This window comes from Andrena cerasifolii, chromosome 5 (genome assembly GCF_050908995.1).
Source record: "Andrena cerasifolii isolate SP2316 chromosome 5, iyAndCera1_principal, whole genome shotgun sequence".
NCBI classification, from domain to species: Eukaryota; Metazoa; Arthropoda; class Insecta; order Hymenoptera; family Andrenidae; genus Andrena; species Andrena cerasifolii.
Window position 1 is genome coordinate 7,556,074 of NC_135122.1, and position 18,553 is coordinate 7,574,626.

At 44.7% G+C, this 18,553-nt stretch overlaps 2 protein-coding genes across 10 annotated transcripts in view; both read left to right on the forward strand.

Annotated features, from left to right (window-relative positions):
- The window catches only part of Hr3 (nuclear hormone receptor 3 ROR-beta), a 137,881-nt gene extending 121,523 nt beyond the window's left edge, over positions 1 to 16,358 (forward strand). For all 9 annotated transcript variants that reach the window (XM_076813318.1, XM_076813316.1, XM_076813317.1 and 6 more), the window contains 6 exons: positions 530 to 695; positions 1,752 to 1,978; positions 4,093 to 4,464; positions 5,410 to 5,682; positions 6,784 to 7,008; positions 8,147 to 16,358. In XM_076813318.1, coding sequence (XP_076669433.1) covers positions 530 to 695; positions 1,752 to 1,978; positions 4,093 to 4,464; positions 5,410 to 5,682; positions 6,784 to 7,008; positions 8,147 to 8,406 — 1,523 coding nt within the window. In that variant the 3' untranslated portion in view covers positions 8,407 to 16,358. The remainder of the gene's footprint in view (positions 1 to 529; positions 696 to 1,751; positions 1,979 to 4,092; positions 4,465 to 5,409; positions 5,683 to 6,783; positions 7,009 to 8,146) is intronic.
- An 852-nt stretch (positions 16,359 to 17,210) lies between these two features.
- Positions 17,211 to 18,392, forward strand: Dctn6-p27 (dynactin subunit 6). The gene is made up of 5 exons (XM_076813340.1): positions 17,211 to 17,294; positions 17,511 to 17,681; positions 17,759 to 17,886; positions 17,965 to 18,107; positions 18,185 to 18,392. Exons 1-5 carry the CDS (start codon positions 17,266 to 17,268, stop codon positions 18,284 to 18,286), a joined length of 573 nt encoding a protein of 190 aa, XP_076669455.1. The 5' UTR covers positions 17,211 to 17,265; the 3' UTR covers positions 18,287 to 18,392.
- The last annotated feature ends 161 nt before the right edge of the window (positions 18,393 to 18,553 follow it).

An 18,553-nucleotide genomic window follows, 5' to 3' on the forward strand; every position in this document is an offset into this window, starting at 1 on the left:
CCGAGATGCAAAGAACTTCCGCGTTCTTCGAATCAGAACGTTTCTTCGGAGCGTCGTCGTCGCCGAGCCACTCGAAACGAGCGGGCGAGGACGCCCCGTGCATCGATCTTCATTCAGCGTCGCTCTTCCCCGAGTTTATCAGATCGATACCCGTTACACGCGTCTCCAATTAACCCCGATACAATGATCGGCTCATCGGTCGGCGCACAGGGCAATTTTTGACACGGTCGAAACATTCGGGAACGTTGATTCGAAGCCTACTGTTGTTATTTCGGTACTGTACGTTTATTAACATAATTGCATTACTGATTACAGCTGGTTTATCAGGTAACTTGGCGATTATAGATTACCGTAATTATGATCGTTGATGATCGATGAGCCACGTTTGACAAATATTATCGAATAATTGCCGTTTGTTTGTTCCCCGATGCCGTTGCGTTTCCATGATAAGATTACAGCGCTTCTCTGACACGTGCATTCCGATTGTGATTTCCGAGCCGGTGTCTAAACGCGGGGATTTATTTTACAGCCGTTAAATTCGGGCGCATGTCGAAGAAGCAGCGGGAGAAGGTCGAGGACGAAGTTAGGTTCCACAGGGCACAAATGAGAGCGGCCTCGGAGACGGCGCCCGACAGCAGTGTGTTTGAACATCAGACCCCGAGCAGTTCGGATCAGCACCACCCCTATAACGGAGGGTAAGTGATTGATGCCACCCTTCGTAGATCGGAAATCCACGGCAGACAAATGTCGGCACACTCTATGACGTTTTTTCTGCGACTTAAGCTTGGAAGCTCCTGCCTTTTTGTGACCGCATACTTTGTCTTAAAAGACGAACGGTAGGATGAGGAACATTTTGTCTATGAGTATTTTTGCTTTCGCAACAATTCGACCTTCTTTTTTTTATCTTTTTATACAGTCAATCCGCAAATGTACACCTCGGTGCTTGCTTACCACTATGATGAAAAGTCGACAAAGTGTCTCGTACCGCTTAAGAGATTTAGGGAATTATTTATTGTTGGATAATGTAAGGGAATCGAGTAAATGTCGAGGGCGAAAGAAATACTATGTATCTGAATGGTAATAATTTTATTGAATACTTAATTTCCATAATATGTTGACATTTTCACACTGCGTGGTATTCCACCAAACAATGAAGTCATTCGAGTAGACCTTTCGACTATCTTTACCAGTGTAAGATAAAGTATGACGAGATTATGAATAGCTCCTCTTGTTACTCAAATGAAGTATTATTGTCGAAGTTGTACAAGCTTCGAGGAAACTTAACGGAGATTGTATATTCCCTTCGAAATGTGTCTTTCAGAATAGATATTGTTGATTCAAGTACCACTCGATATGTTAGTCATACTGATAATATTGAACCTCGCTAACGGCACATTGTGTGGTCTAACAAAGGAGCGTCCGTATATTTATTAAACGGCGGGACATTCAGGTGATAAATGAAGTACATTGAGGCGAAAGTGTGTTCTCCACTGTGTCTAATTAAACAAAAGGCACCGTGCCCGAAAAGGAATAACGACTTTAATTATGTACTTTATGCAAATAACAGAATAATACCTAAACACTGTATTCGTAAGGAGCAATGAGCGCAGAGACAGTGGGGGACACAATGTAACGTGATAACAATAGCGAAATAGCGAATAGTTAATTAGAGAATGTGATAAGTGAATTTGACGCAGCCAATTGAACGCTAAAAGCAAAAGCTTCAACCTCGTTTCGGTTTGTTGGCGCAGGTACACGTATGGCGGTAGCGAATACGCTTCTCCCGGCCCTGGAACGGGCGGATCGGGTTATTACAATCATCAGGCGATGACGAACTACGAGCTTAGCGCCGATTACGTCGACAGCACGACGACCTACGACCCGCGACCGACGCAGACGCAGGTCGCGGACACTGTCGCCCCTGATACACCCTCCGCCGTCACCGCGACTGGGGTACTACCCAGCGTGGTCACCACCGGTGAGTACACCCTTCTAAGAATGTATTTCCCTAAACTCTTTGCGACGAAACGAAGCATCGGGATCGCTTTCGGTTCTATTCTCCTCTTGTCTCCCGATGAAGGGGCTCCAGTGCACTAACAATAAGCATAATACAATGTTGCGGGAAGGGGGAGGAAGGTATAATCTCGAGATAAATTCGCTGGATAACGGAAGTAGATTTACGTTTATCATCACACTGTAAAAAGGCTGACACGTCGAGTGGTAACGTAGAATGGTAAATATTCTGTCGAAAATATCTATCCTAGAAGTCGCGGGGCAAGCGTGGCATGATCGTAATGGATATCGATAGGGCAGGTAGGGGGCGATAGAAGCAATCTAGGGTTTCGAAATTCACAAGTCACTTGGCAGTTGGATCCTCTTCTAATGTTATCGAATCGACTTTAACACGCTTCCTGCTTGACTTTAACCAGCTCCATTCACGGAGATTCTCTTTCCTGCTTTGACAACTTCGAAGGGTGTAATAAAACCATGGCTCCGCTCTTACTCATAATTTCACGTGTCCCTTTCCGAGAGCATGGACAACATATCAAGAATTCATTTCGCCGTATCGCTGGCTAGTATGTGACAGATAATGTCGTGCTGGCAAAGGCTACTATCTACTCCATTGTAACAGAGGCAATTTAATCCGAATGCAAGCGCCGGGTTCTTTGTTGCCTTACAAAAAAGGAAGAGAGAAAGAGATCGGTATGAAAGCGTGTTCTGTTTTAAACATTGGTGAGAAATATGGTGGAACGGAGGACCCGTAGACATTACCGATAACGGAGATCACTTTATTCTCGGAACAATCGTGTATACAGTGAGTAACGTTTCGAAATTTCTCGCCGCGTATATTTTCAATTTCGATCAAACGGAATATGAAGTTACCCCGTCTGCCAGACGAAACTGCAGCCGTGCCAAGTCGAGAGTTTATAGTTCCATTAAAGTTTATTGTTAGCGAAAGAGCGGTAACAAGATGTCAATCGATGAACAACCAGCGCCAAGTAGTACTGGTCCCTTTCAGCGCCACGCGGCTGATACAATTACGGTGTTTATCACTGCCAGTTGACTGCGCTCCGTGCATTCGGTGTATGATATTGATACTCTCTAGCTTGAAGTAACATTAACAATCATAAAGATACGATTGAATTGCCGCTCGAGGAGTGTACTGCTGTTCGCGACGAACGTTTCTTTGAGCGAACAATGTTACGTAAATATTTGAGGGAACATGACAGGGAGTATCCCACATCTAGCAATGTGGAGGTATCGAGATGGAGTGGGTACAATGGGAGAAATTAATTGTAATCTAATTGAATTATATAGTTTGCTCTCGATACGCTTAGTCTGTTCCAGCTGAAGTTTATGCTTCGTTTATTTTCCCAAATTATTCCGTTAGAGTCACTCTACGTTGCGCGCATACTCAGACCCCACCGTAATGATTTCCACGGTTTATAAAGATTGACGGATCGGTATGTGGACGGTGGCCTCCGTTACTTCGCAGGAAATAACGTTGAGCAATAAATTGTGAATCGTATATAAATGCCTCTGTTATTCTATACGTATCTACTTCCAAGAACACTCACTATATACTCATTAATCTATCACGCCGCCAGAATAAGACATTTATCTAATTTCCCGTAAAACTAATTATCAAGCCAACGTGCATCGACTAACATTTTCGCTTCATAACCCAAGCCCCACTAAAAATCTACCACCAAACTATACTCTCCACCCCTGTAAAGTCTAATCAGAAAGTTCCATGTTCGAACAGCCTTATCAGAAACTGCAACCAGCTGTGCGACTTCAGCACACTTGCATGCAACTTTCTAGGCAAAGCGAGAGTACTTTTAATTATTACTTCTCTAAATCTCAGAACACATGTCGCTTTCCAAGGAAAACCTTCCCCAAACCTGCCCACGACCTCCACAAAAGAACCTGCCCAATACCCACCCCTACTTACGTTCAATCAAACCTCGAATTCGTTTTTTCCGATATGTGGAAAGCGTGAACACACGTCGAGCGAAGACGAGCGAACAAAAAAAAAAATGAAAGAACAGAAAGCACGGATGGAGTGAACTTTGACTTTTCGCGTACCAGGGAAGTCGCTGTCTGCCTCGACGACCGGAAGCAGCACGGGGGGTGGTGGTGGAGGTAGTAGCGGAGGTGGTGGAGGCGGTGGTGGCGGTGGAAACGGTGGTGGATCCGGTGGTGGTGGCTCGGGTGGTGGAGGGAGCGGTTCTGGCGCCGCTGGTGGTGCGGCTGGTGGCGGCGGTGGTGGTGCCGGTTCCCTGAGCGGGGGTGGGATCGTTGCTGTGAAGCAAGAGACCACCGTCGAACTCGCCAGCCTGGGCCACGGCTCGTACACGATGGTCGACTCGACGACCTTTCTGAGCAGTCAGCAACAGAGGGTCAGCAATCCATCCGAGGACGACGAAGTGCCGAGTCTGCCCAGTATGTCCCATGCGAGATGTGAGGTTACGTTTGTGTCCCTTTGCATGGGCATGCAGCGCGCTTTCAAATTTTTTTTTCTCTCTCTCTCCTTCCTACATCATGCATCGAGCTCGATATTGTCGAGGATCTGTACTCTTTCCCCGTTGCTGGCGACGGGGGAGCACGTTTTCCTGCGGATGGCGACCGGGGGTGTGAACACGCCGGGTGACGTGAGTGCACACGTAGAGATCTCTTTGGGGTGCTTTGGGGAGTGTAAGTTCGTACAGTGTTTTACTATTTCGAAAGTACTTAGGATATTGGACATTACGCGCAGAGGTGGGCCGAACTTTTGCTTCGCCACAGAATAGTTGAATAAAGTAACGTGTTTCCGAAGTTGAAAGTAATGGGTTAGGAGAAAGTGTTGCCGATTGAAGTGAGCGAGAGGGACGAATCTGGGGGCTTGAATTTCTGGGCGGCTATTCCTCCCGCAACGGCGAGGGTCGTTTAAAGTTCACTGACTTGAAAGCTCAAGTCAAATGGCCCCCATAACTGTAGCGATAATGTAGTTTGAAACTACGGTAATTATTGAAATTTACAACGGAACTCGACGATAGATCTCGATGGCGCGCATCGGCCCCCGCGCTCTTCCCTTGGAAAACGTGCTCCTACATTTTGAATCGTTACATTCTGACTTGTAAGAAAGCACAATAAGAATCATATACAGCGCAAATGACAAGAGATCTACCGCAGTGTCTTTTCTTGTAATGATCTGTCGCTTACGTGTTTACACTCTATTCTAAACGATCGTTGTGCAAGATGTGTCAAAGAGTTATCGTATTTTCTGTGTTTTATACCCGTTGACGGCGACACGCCGCCCGTTTCAAGTAGTAGAACTATTAACTTGGATGTGTTGTCTTAATATATTGTTGGCGTACGCCGCTGGAGAATGAGATTTCAACTAGACAATTTGATCCGCTTTCGTAGATCCAGCACAGATCAGCGAGCTGCTGTCAAAAACGATAGCGGATGCACACGCAAGAACGTGTCTGCTGTCGACGGAGCAGATCCAGGAGTCCTTCCGGAAGCCGCACGACCTCTCCAGATTGATCTACTACAAGAACATGGCGCACGAGCAGCTGTGGCTTGAGTGCGCCCAAAAACTAACCACCGTTATCCAGCAGATCATCGAGTTCGCCAAGATGGTTCCTGGATTCATGAAGCTCTCGCAGGACGACCAGATTGTTCTATTAAAGGCTGGTAAGTGGCTGGAATCTAGGTCTTCGAGCGAATTGGAACATAAGGGAACTTCAACTTCACGATTAGACCAATTACATTCTACTTCTGCACCGTTTAAAAGGGAGAGAGGATCCCGTTCGATTTTTCTTCTATCAGTGGTAGCCGAAAGCTTCGCTAATTTTATCGGTTCCATATTCCTATTATTATCGAAGGTAGTGTCCCACCAATTTCTTTCGAATATATATGCATCCTTTCGGATCGTCCTTAGAAATTCTATTCTGTATTCCCTCCTTTGGGAATTTCCCGCGGATCTCCGTTTCGTGAAAAATCAAAATCTCTCCGTAACCGAAGGCAAGCTCCCTGCACAGAAAGGCCAGCTCGCGTTATCAGTGACACGGAAAGATCCAGATTTGAATAAAATGACGAAGCAACCCGATAACGTCGCGGGTTTTGTAAACAGAAATTATACAGAAGTAAATTTTAATCGCGCCCGAGTGCGCTGGCACGAGAGGATATAAATAATGCTCGTCTTATCTGATGGAAAAATTGTGACAGGCGAGTACATCAAATTCTAATTCCGCGTATGTAAACGCAGGGAACTGCTATTCGGTGTTTTAGCGTGAAAGATCAAGTGCGAGCCGAATCAATAAATGTGCGTGCCAGATAAACACGAGACTCGCAATATAGATACATGTAAATATACAGTGGCGGACGAAACAAAGTTTACGACATTTAAAATCGCATAACTTTTTCAGAATTGGCCCAAACGACACGAGTCTTTTTTTAGGAAGCTTCTACCTACTAAAAAAAAAACTAATGTCGTTTGGACCAATTCTAAAAGAATTATGCGATTTTAAAAGTTGTAAAGTTTCTTTTATCCGCCACTGTACTTGAGACATTAGATTTAACATCTTATCTCGTTGATTAGTGAGACAGTAAGGCCATGAGTTGGACTATTTAGTTTTTCTACTTAAAAATCATCAGAATTATAGGAGTTTGCTAAACCTTTACCTGCCATAAGTGTAATTATTCATAATGAAACTGTGTATTCGAGTATTTGATAATAGGTGCAAGTTTCACTGTTCCCGTACAATAATGGGCAATCCACTGCGATGCTTTCAGGTTCCTTCGAGTTGGCTGTGCTACGTATGAGCAGGTACCTTGATCTCCAGCAGAACTGTGTCCTCTATGGTGACACCATGTTGCCGCAGGACGCGTTTTATACGACGGACACGGCGGAAATGAAGCTCGTTTCTTGTGTGTTCGAATTGGCCAGGAGTATTGCCGAGTTGAAGCTCACGGAAACAGAGCTGGCGCTTTACAGCGCGGCAGTTCTCCTTAGTCCCGGTTAGTGAAACTTTTCATACCTGTTATACCGCATCCGCTGTTTTTTTCTCACTCTGAAACTCGCTCCGAAAAGGGGATGAAAGTATTTAAGAAAGGCCTACAAATTCAGTTTCTCAAAGTAGTATGTACTTTTTTGTTGCACTGTCTTCATGTGTTTCTTATGTCTTTGAGTATATGATTACAAATTTTGAAACTCTTCTATTGCCTTAGCCTGGATAAATATCTAAATTATCATACAAAGATTTGGAGGTACTACGAAGGGTCGAGAAGCAGGTTTGTCGATCGGTCAGAGACATCGTTACAGAGACGTTTTCAATAGTAAATGGAAAACAACGAGAAGCACTTCTAAGTGAAAGAGTAAAGAGAAAGATAGTGGTATCCTATTACGCGGAATCAATACAATTACGATCGTTTGAACTTCTCCAGTCTTTATAGTTAAAAGAAGTCGTCTCGAATATAATCGGCCATCTTTGAAGATGACCCAGGTGAAGTTACTGAAATTAAAATTTGTGGAAGCTTTCCAACGATCTAATCGTATTGCAACTGATTTGCAATCTATACAATGGAAAATGTTAATATGTTATAATTCAAGTTGAACGAATAAGTTTATTTAATTATCAATCGAAATTCAATCGCCCTCGTTCCAATTTAACCCATACTACTTCATTCAACTGATCATCCCTCGAAACAATTAATTCTCCATCCTCAAGCCAAACATTATCCACCTAGCAAGGTTTTCAATACCGTGACAGCTTCAACCTATTCATAAATTCATGGCACAAGCTTCGTCATGTATTTCCTACTAACTATCAATCAGCTTTCCGTCTGTATTTTTGTTTTTGCACAGATGATCGATAAAGATATCCTATCAAAAGCATAATATTCCATTTACCCATGACATTCGACACATTCTAAAACATCCACGGAGATCGATCACCGTATCATCTGAAACAGCGAGCATAAATCATCTCCCTCGCGATTAATATCCATCTGAAAGAAATATCCAACGCGTTATCCCCGTCCGTTTCCCGCTACGAGGCCCATCGCCATCTCGCCCGGCTCGCCAAGAGGAAGAAGACCGGCAGGAAGTGGTGGCAGGGATACGAGCCGAAGTGCACACGTTGAAACCTAATTTCAGATCGGCCGGGGCTGAAGGGGCTCGCGGAAATCACGAGACTGTCGCAGGCGGTGATCAGGGCGCTGAGGTCGGAGCTGGACCGTAACCACGTGACGCCTATCAAGGGCGACGTGACGGTGTGCGACGCGATCCTGGCGAAGATCCCCCAGCTACGGGAGATCTCTCTGCTGCACATGGACGCCCTCGCCAAGTTCAAACGGTCCCAGCCGCACCTCGAGTTCCCGGCCCTCCACAAAGAGCTTTTCAGCGTCGACAGCTGAACGATCGCCGACGCGGCGCAGGGCGTCCCGACGCTGGCGAACAAAGCGGTACGCGAGTAGCGCCGGGCCTTGCTCTGTCGAGGTGAGTCCCACCGTTCCGCACGGGGAAGGAAACGACGGAGGAGGCAGGCGCGTGTGTGTCGACGCGACGACGATGCCCGCGAGAACGCGTCGTCGCCGCTTCCTAGGAAGTGTGTCGCGTAGGCGTGTTATTTAGGGTCCGATTGATCGGTCGAAGGGCGACAGAGAGCATGGTGCGAGTAACGAGGCGACACTATATTTTTTTTTCTCTCCCAACCCCTCAGTAATTCTTTCCCTCCTTTTCTCTCATGCCGCGGTTCGTTCGAGAGGCACAGGCTGGCTCGCGGAATTGACTCTCAAACGGAACGCCGTTTTCAATCGTACTATTATGCTTACGTTCATCGTCCCACATTAGCTTTAACCGGTGGAGCGTTTGCGAGTCGCGGAACGCGCCGAGAAGGAAACGGCGCCGGCTCACGGACGCGGGCACCGTAATTTATGGAGCTCTCGTTTCGTCGTATTTAATCGTGTAATCGAAGTGAACCACAGTGAACGTTCTACTTTTAAGTACAAAGGGTGTCTACATTGGCTGGGAGCGCGCGGGGATTCTGTTCTTCCGCTCGTCACTCGCACGGTCTTCCACACCCCCCCGAGCCCTTCGATCCGGCAGGTATTAAGATCCCTCGAACTGATCGGCCGCGAGCAATCGAGGATCTCGAACGATGGAAGACGTGGTTGTTAGGTCGCGCGGTATTGTACATAATTCCTTCGTCGTTCTCGTCGTCGTCGTCTATATATATTTACAAAAATGTATGGCGATAGAGCAGGGGGCTGTTTCGTAACCGTGATAACGAAATCTTAATCTTATCTGCGGGACCTGCGCAACCCGATTTCACGATTGCCCAGGCTCGAGAATCGACTTCGCCGGAGCACGATGTTTCGGATCTTAAATCACAGGCGGGTCGGATCGGCTCGAAAAAGCCGGCTATCCAGCGGGAAACAAGTAACTATTTGTATTCTCATCTTCCTTCTTTTCTTTTTTTTTTTATTATACAGTTGCGATCGTTGTAAGTTTCGTTGTCCACTTTGTTTCTCCCATTCGTGTTTCCCCCGTTCGTTCGTATAGAAAGCACGTAACTTGTATTTTCTTCGGTCAGAAACTGCGTTACTAGCTCTACGGATTAATTATTAATATCATTAATGCTACTATTATTATTAATTATTCTTATCACCACGGTTATCATTATCTATTTTATTTTTCCTTTTATTAATTCTTTTTCTCGTCTTCACTGTGAAAGCTTTCGTTTTAATTCTCGTCTCTTTCATGTGTACAAAACGCGGTAGGATAATTCGTGTTTAAGTTTCTCTTTTTCTCCCCTTCTCGCTGCCCCCTTCCCCCCCACCCCACCCCCCTTTCTTCGCAACGTTTTGTTAGTCGTACTGGTATTAAGTGAAAGTTACCTCGGAGTTTCTGAAAGAAAAATACAGGGTCCGCTATGGAAGAAAACCGAGTTTTCGAGCGCCGTATAGTCTACCGGGTCTTTTTCACGCGGTCGGTTATGCATTTGAGTTCTTATCGTGGGCTGTTACGAGACAACTAACTTATTTTCAGCAATTCGAACGTTCGACGGGCACGAGCGAACGCTGTCTTTAGCCCTTGTCGCGAATCCAGCAATTTGTTACTGTATAAAGAAGATGAAAAAAGAAAGATACACGAATCGAATTATAACATACTTATAAACGTCCCCCTAGGGTGAGTTTTACGTTTTTGTAATAAATAATAAAGTATTATAAGCGACTTCATCGTTACATGATTTGCTTTCTCACCTGCGGAAGTCTGTAATTGTATCGAATTAATTTAAGGATCGTTATCGTCATTCGGTCGTCGGAGCGTAATTCAATTGCCGTCAATCTCGATCGGACTCATTCCAGAATATAATTGTAATCGCGCAGCGATGATTTCTATGCGAGCTGCAATGCAATTGGGGGAAGGTTGCGTTCGACGTGTAAGTACGTGTACATAATGTATAAATACAATTCCGTTGGAACGATCGGGCCCAGGTGTCCGAGCCTGCTTCCCGATCGTCGTTTTATCCCGGGTTTTCGAATGGATTTCTCAAGAACCCCGGTAGGCTTCCCGCGATTGGTTCGCGCCAAATCGACCCCCCCTCCCCCCCCCCGAAACTCGAGTTATATGTTTTCTATGCGCCGAAAGTTACTTGTTTCTGGTCTACAGCGATCCTTCCTAGGGAGCGTCGCGATTCGAACGTGTGCAGAATGGAAAGCTGCAGAATCACACGAGAAAAGATGCGACGAAAAGCGTAGGGACAGGGAACAGACACGTCGAGGCAATCAGAACTGTAATAGATGTCAATCCCATGCGCGAAAGAAATTAATGAAAAGTAATAAGTAAAATTATTCCCACTCCGACAGATTAATAACGTGTTCGACAGAATTATGTCATCTAAAGGTAAACGCCCGCATGAGTGAGAGTCGTTTGAACGCGACGACAGAATGATTAAATATCGAGACAGAGATGGAACGAAATGTTAATTGTAAATGTTGTAATATAAAAAATTATCGCCTCTCGTTCGAGGGGCAGAGATCGATCATGCTTGAAAGGCGAGTCTGCTGCGTAGTCTTAGCTCGAAGTGGCGCGCTCCACTTGGTCTGACTATACGGGGACACATCTACTTGCGTTCTTTTAGCCTCGACCGAAGGGATAAGACGCGAATCGCGTCCGAAGGTGATGTGACGCTGAGAGGACGGAGAGGAAATACACGAAAAAAAGCAACATACACAGACACAGACACACACACACACACTCAGACACACTCGACTCGTCGATCGACTGAATAGTTCTATACTCGCGGTGCTTACGACAGGGAGCAAAAGTGGTACAAGCGTTTAACCGTATATTCGTCTCCTTTCTGTTGCAGATTATTTCCTTCGTAATGAACGTATTGGGCCTTAAATAAACATAACATTGTTATATAAATATATAAATATATATATATATATATATATAAAGTATACATAAAAAGGAGCAACATAAAGTATATATATATGAAAGATATATAGAAGTCTATATATATACACACAGATATAAAATATATTATATAAATATAGAGAGAAAGAGAGCGAGAAAACAATATCGAGCGTGTGTGAGAGGAAGAAATCACGAGTGCTGTGTGAGTGTGACCGAAATGAAATCGCGCGCGAGAGAGTGATAGAGTGAGAGAGCGAGAGAGAGAGAGAGAGAGAGAGAGAAAGAGAGATTCATCGACAGTGATGAAAAAGAAGAAGAGACGAGCGTGATGAGCGAAAGGAAAGTTGCGTGATAGTAGAGATATTATGAATGCGTCTGAGAGAAAGCTGAGAATATCGGTTGTTACGATACATACATAAAAAAAAGTATATATTGTATTAATTAAAGTAAAGTAACAAAAAAAAAGTGGTTGAAGAGCCCCGCCAGAATGGTCCACGGACGACGTAATGCACATACACACTAAATATATATATATATCTATATACGGGGGACCGGCGTGTAAAGAAGGATATCGGTCGTGTCGATGCTCGCGACATAGAAACCGGCTACATTTATATTAACGCAAACGGTGCAAAAGTGAATAATACCCGAATGAAATAGCGTCGGCGAAGGGGGCCGTCAGAGTGGCTGGAAGTCGCGTCGAAATCTCGAGCCCTTATCTCGACGCGATTAAAATGAATTTGATATGAAAGAAGGGTAATACCAAGGGACGGGATGTCCACGCGACGTCCAGCCGGCCCTAGCTGTTCAACTTCGTAGTAGTGGTTCGCATAGTTCCCTCTGAGCTAATTTAGACAGTATATTGTATAAACACACACACACACACGAGCGCGCGCGCGCCTATATATATATATATATATTATACATATATATACACATATTAAAAGGGGTGAAAAATACGAGTACGTACCCGTTGCCGGCGCGACCGACATTCGACCTGTCCCCTTGTGCTTAAAGAAACGATTAAAGAACGAAAACTGACGTGGTAACGAGAGCAATGAAAGACAGAAAATACAAAAAAGATGAAGCGTTTTAGAGACGTTATATATATACATATATGAATGAAATAAAAAAAAAAAAGAGATATTTCGTCCCTGGACCGGTCTGGCCGGCTCACGGACGCAACACGTGAAAACGAACACTGTCATCACGTACACGTACACACGCAGGACACGTACACGCACCGGTACACACACACACACACACACACACACACACACAAAAGTAATTACATGCATACATTCGCAGCGAGACTAAACGACTAAATGACACGACACGCGCACACGGTACACAGTTTTACATCGTTACACGAGCCCGCGCGAGCGCGTAGATAGAAGTTAAATCGAGGTAAACGTTATGTGCGCATTATTAAACGAGTTTTGGTACTGTACGGCACTGTATGACGCGTCTCTTTATACGTAAACCCACGTACTTCTTAACTTAAATAAATAATATCCATCGCCGCGGTTGAAGCCTCTCGAAGCGTTTTTTACGCACCGTTACCGGCTTTCCTCGCTTTCGTCGGCCGGTGGGCCGATCATCTCTGCTCCGCCGGCACGATCTCCGCGATCTCGGCGAGCGTTTCGGCTAGCGAACTGCTTCGCGTTTCGTCCTTCGACCCTTCGCCCATTCGGCGCGCTGTGAAATTCCACATACTCGGCGATTGCTGTTTAGTTGGAGAAACACGGGAAGGGAACACTCGCCTCTTAACGGTTACTTTGTTAAACTAGCCCCGAAGTCCTTTGTTTTCAATTCGAAATTAAACTCAGAGTCGCCAACGGCTGATACCGCGCAGACAGCAACGGTTCTCGTTGGATTTAGTGCTTGGATGAAGTTCATCCGCGAACTTTCGCGCGCTGTTGGCGAGTCGATAGTTCAGAGTCCACCTGAAAGTGCTGTAGTTCTCTGGTCAATGACTAATTATAATTTATACCAATCAACACCAGAAAACGAGAGCTTTAATAGTTAGTTTAACTGTACTCGAGGGATGCCGTTCCTCCTATCAGCATTTTTAGGCAGATATCGTCAACGCAACGAATTTAATCTGTTCACTGGGCTGTTTCGCAATCGGAGAAGTTTATATCAAAGCAATTAAAGGTCGATGAACTTATTTTGGCCACAAAAGAAAAAAATGCCACGCGTGGCATAATGCTCGCACAGCCAAAATACTGTCGAATCAACTCTTCTGCCCCAGTCAACAGATTAACAATTTGGGATTCGTATTTTGATGGTCGATAACGAAGGACTCAGGATTAATCATTCGCGCTGTAATTCCGTATCCCGTTCCCTTTTCCGCTCAATTACTGAAGCCCCGACGCGAACATTAATCTAGAAACGTCGCATCTTACTTCAATACTCCGCTGTCTACCGTCGACCTCTGAACGGTATCTACCTTCAAGCTTCCTGTGAAATACTCCTGCAAAGAAACCCCGACATTTCATCTATAAGATCATCTAAAGGCGCGTACGATTAAGCCTGTATCATAAAGTGACTTTCGAACCGAAATACTGATCCCAAATCCTAGAATAATCGTAGAGACCTACAAGGGGAGCGAAGGTAAAGGGCGGAGCGAAGCGTTTCGTTAGAAGTGCGCTGCCCCTGCAACCCTCTCGTTGCCACAAAAGAAACAAATCGAAAGGACTCGTTGTCGCGATGTTCACAGTGTTATCCTCGCGAGAGGTTGCTGTTCCTAGGAACGAAAGGGTTCGCGGAGATCGCGCCGGTTCGGTGCTCGATGCACGAGCAAGGTTCAAGGGACCTGTCCATGTGGTCCATGAAGACACTTCGTGGATTCCGATCGATGTGATGACGATCAACGACCAATAGCTTTCCTTTCGAGAGACGTCGTTTGTCGCGGCCGCACCTTTCACTTCGCTGTTAAGTCCATTTTTTGTACGCGATCGATCGACACGTTAAATTAGTCGCGCGTAGAGGCGGTCGCCGATCCGCGTCGCGGAGAAGATGAGGCGATCGGCGTATTGTTGGCGATTTAGCGTTAGGCGCATAGAGTTACGCGATGGGCGACTGGTTGATTTTAGGGGAGGGCTTCTCCCGCCGTTTTTTCGACTTTCTATACGGATTACGAATTCTAGCTCTGTTGTAATGGTTAATCTCGAGGCACGACGGAACCGGTGCCGGTTCCCCCCGTGGGTTAGTTGCGTTGCGACGTTCTTACCGATTCAATCGACCTGTATCGAGCTCCGTCGCGCGAACCGTCGACGATCGGCAAGAGGATGTTATATAGTTGAATGAATTTTATTGCAGCAACTGTGGTTTTCTATAGAAACTGGCGTGAATTTCGAGTCTGAAATTGGAACGAAGTGAATTCGACTGGGAGTTAATAAATTCTTAACGACATTAACGTCTAGACGGCTAATACTTTCTCGATCCTCGATCTGATAAGTCTTCACTTTAGAACTTCAATGGTGAACTCGATGAAAATCGTTGCACCCCGACAGGTAGTCTCCGTGGGCGCCAACTTATTCAACTATATCGTTCTTTCCGCGCCAGCCTTCGGGAACGTCGATTACTCGAATTTTTAACGCTAAGTTTCGAGTTTCGTAGCATACCGCCCGGCGTCGCCGATACTTTACAGTAAAGTGTCCCCCACACATTTCTTAGCGCAGCTTAGCAGACCGCGTAGCGTGACCGTAGAGATCGATAGACTTAAAAGAAACGTTTATAGATAAGTTCCACCGTAAAGTATCGGCCCGCGCCACGAACTAGACGATGTACCCCTCCTCTTAATTGTAATTTACCGTGATGCTTAATCCCTCGAGCGGCAGTCGATGCTCCAACCGGAAACCGCCGGCTGTACCTCCGCTTCTCTCGCGCCCCGCCGGAGCCGCGAGCCCAGCGCGTCTTTTTGTATCCGCGTGATCGTCCCCCATTGCTATATCGATATACATAGAATTTCTATTCCTCGTCGCGTTATCATTCGCACAGTTGTTGGACGTGCTGCTCGAGGGATTCGGTTCATTTGATCATCACTTCGAATCCTTCGAAGGAGTCGAGGGACGTATCGAGACGAGAAGAGAAATGTGAAGGGAGAGCCGAGGGAGGAATGAGGGGAACGTGGATGGGGATTGCTGGCGAGGGGTGCGTTTCCCTGCGGGGAGAAGATACGTAGAGTAACGGGCGTCGCGAACGGTAGAGGAGAAGGAAGTCGTGATATGCGATACAACAGGGGAGGAAGGGTGGCGATGGTGGAAAATAGGGAGGATGGGAGCGAGGACAGGCAGCGAGGGGATGGAATGGGAAGAGATGGCTCGACGAGAGCGATGGCGAATCCGTCACGGTGCGCCGACTGACACGTTTTCGGACGGTTTAACTATACTTATAGCGAAATTAAGAAATGCATATTATTCTGCCGATTAACGAGTAAGTGCGTAGAATTCGTTTAACTGTAGATAAAAAAAACACGTACACAGTCACGTACGCGCGAGTGCAAGAGATACATTACCACCTGTAATCGTTCACCCCCCCCCCCCCACGAACCATCCCTACCACCCTCAGTGTACACTGCGTACAGAGACACGTACACTTATCCACACACGCATACAGACGGACACAGAGGAACACGCGTACACTTACACGATCACACGACCTGGGAGTAAACCCAGAGGCGGCGGTTGAGAAGGGAGAGGTAAAAGAGAATTAACGCAGAAGAGAACGAAACGAATGGAGCAGAGAACGTGAGGGAGAGAAAGAGAGAGAATTAAAGAAATAAAAAAAATAATGCAAAACATACACACACACAATGGCGCAACACGTACACGCGCACGCACGTTGCAATTAGACGTTATTATCGCAATTTGGAGTTAAATTTTATAATATATAATATATAAAAATATATATATAATAAATAAAAGTTGACGGATAATATAGAGTTATATTAAATATCGATTAAAAAAAAAAAAGAAGAGTAATAATAAAAGTGTGGGAGAGTATGTTCTTTTGGGGTGGCGCGTGTCCACGCGCTATCGACTTCTCCCTCTCCTTCATCCTCAGACTTTTTTTCATCCTTCTGAATATTTGAAACTGATGTTTTCAACGCTTATTATTATCGTTAATCGATTTATCGCGACTTACTGTTATTGGATCGTAGTTTTTGTTTATAATTCATTTCGGAAGCCCGCGGAGTTTAAGTTTCAGTTTGTATGACATTCTGTTGCATACCCTGTGCCTCGTCGCTGAGAAGTTAATGAGTAATTGGTAGTGCGACGTGTTAACGTATCTGAAGCAGGTAATTAATGTAGAACATGAATAAGTAATTGGGAATAACTTAATTGGCAGTGAGTGAAATAATCCAAATTTCGTTTCGTTTCACAGCTTGTAGTAACATGGGCATGTGGTACTAAAAGGTACAGCAAGGAATGTGCTTGAAGAAGGTAAGAAAAAAAGAGTGTAGAACGCACGGGGAAACAGCAAAATTATTGATGGATCAGCAGATGTCATTGGTAAGCGATTCCTTGCATATGAATATATTATTTCTATTTTATTTTTATATTGTAAAGATCAGATAGGTGTTCCATGGTAATTCGTCTATTCGCTTATCAAAAAATAAAAGAAAAAATCTTACACAGTTCTCTAAATTTAGGAAACATGACAGTAAATCTCGAAAATCTTTCAAGAGGAATGATTTATAAGAGCTGTACCTTCAAACACGGTGCTCCGATGCTCCAACGAAATTGCGGCAAATTTGAAACTAGTTTGAATCAATGCGCGGGAAGTGATTCATAGTAAAAGTCAGTAGAGGGCGCGCGAAGTAAATACTGCAGCCTATAACCATGAGCTCGTCTGTCAATCGTCGTTCAAAGTGAGAGAATTCGCAATTTCTATTGAAATTATTTACTTTTCCCTTATTTATCATTGATTACGTGTTTCCAAAGAATTGCAGGAACTTAAAAGATCTATGTTCGAAGCTAGACCATTAAACTTGTTCCAATTGTTGCTTCGTTTTTGAAGGTTAACGCCGACGAGTGTGCTCACTGTTTCGCGTCAGAGATGATAAAAATTTCCTTCCTTTACGCAGCTTTAAGATATCGGCAGGCGCCTTAGTATGCGAAGAAAGCAACTTGAAGGGGGACATCACAATCGGTACAAAGACCGTGATACATCCGAGGGCAAGTATCATCGCGGAGGCTGGTCCGATTATAATTGGTGAAGGGAATATTATCGAGGAGATGGCGGTAATAGCAAACAGGTAATTCCAGGTGTACAGGATGAACTATACTTTTGTTTTTCCCGTTCTGCTGGAACCAAATTTTCCACGTGTTACAGATTACCACACGGCGCACCGAAGCCGACAACAACTCCTGTCCAAATAGTGGGCAGTTACAATATCTTTGAGACGGACTGCACCTGCGAAGCTTTCAAAGTTGGGGATAACAATATTTTGGAAAGCAAAGGTGACTAAATCGTTAATAGAATAAAAGCATATATGTGTATTGTTGGTTTGCTTTTTTGAAATTATTTTTTGTACGCAGCATACGTTGGCCGTGAAGTTGAGCTGACTAATGGCTGTGTCATTGGAGCATCTTGCAAATTAACGGAACCGGAAACAATACCTGAAAACACCATAGTGTATGGCAGTCAGTGTCAGCGTAGAGAGATGCACGATAAACCATATGTAAGTGCTAAATCCCTACACATATTATTAGGTAATATTTTAATAGAAGAAGATAATTTCCTAATTCTCGGTTACAGCCTCAAATGGGTCAACTAGACTTCTTGTTAAAGATTCTACCGAATTATCACCATTTACGAAAGCCGAATATAAAGCCGATGAAGAGCGAAGGAGGATCATAATTTTGTTAGAAGGATGGTTAATGGGGCAATACAATTGCATTTCTTTCCCTCATATATTTTGCAATATAAAAGTATTATTATTTAATAAATGTTTAACCTTCAGGTATTCAATGCATAGTACCGAAATATTTAATACCCCATGGTGTTATGAATTATGTAATATGAAGTATTAAAATTATAAAATACAAAAAGGAATTATCCGACGTTTCCTCGTGACAATACCTAAAAATACGTTATGTGCGCATGCGCCGCACAATGACGCCATCT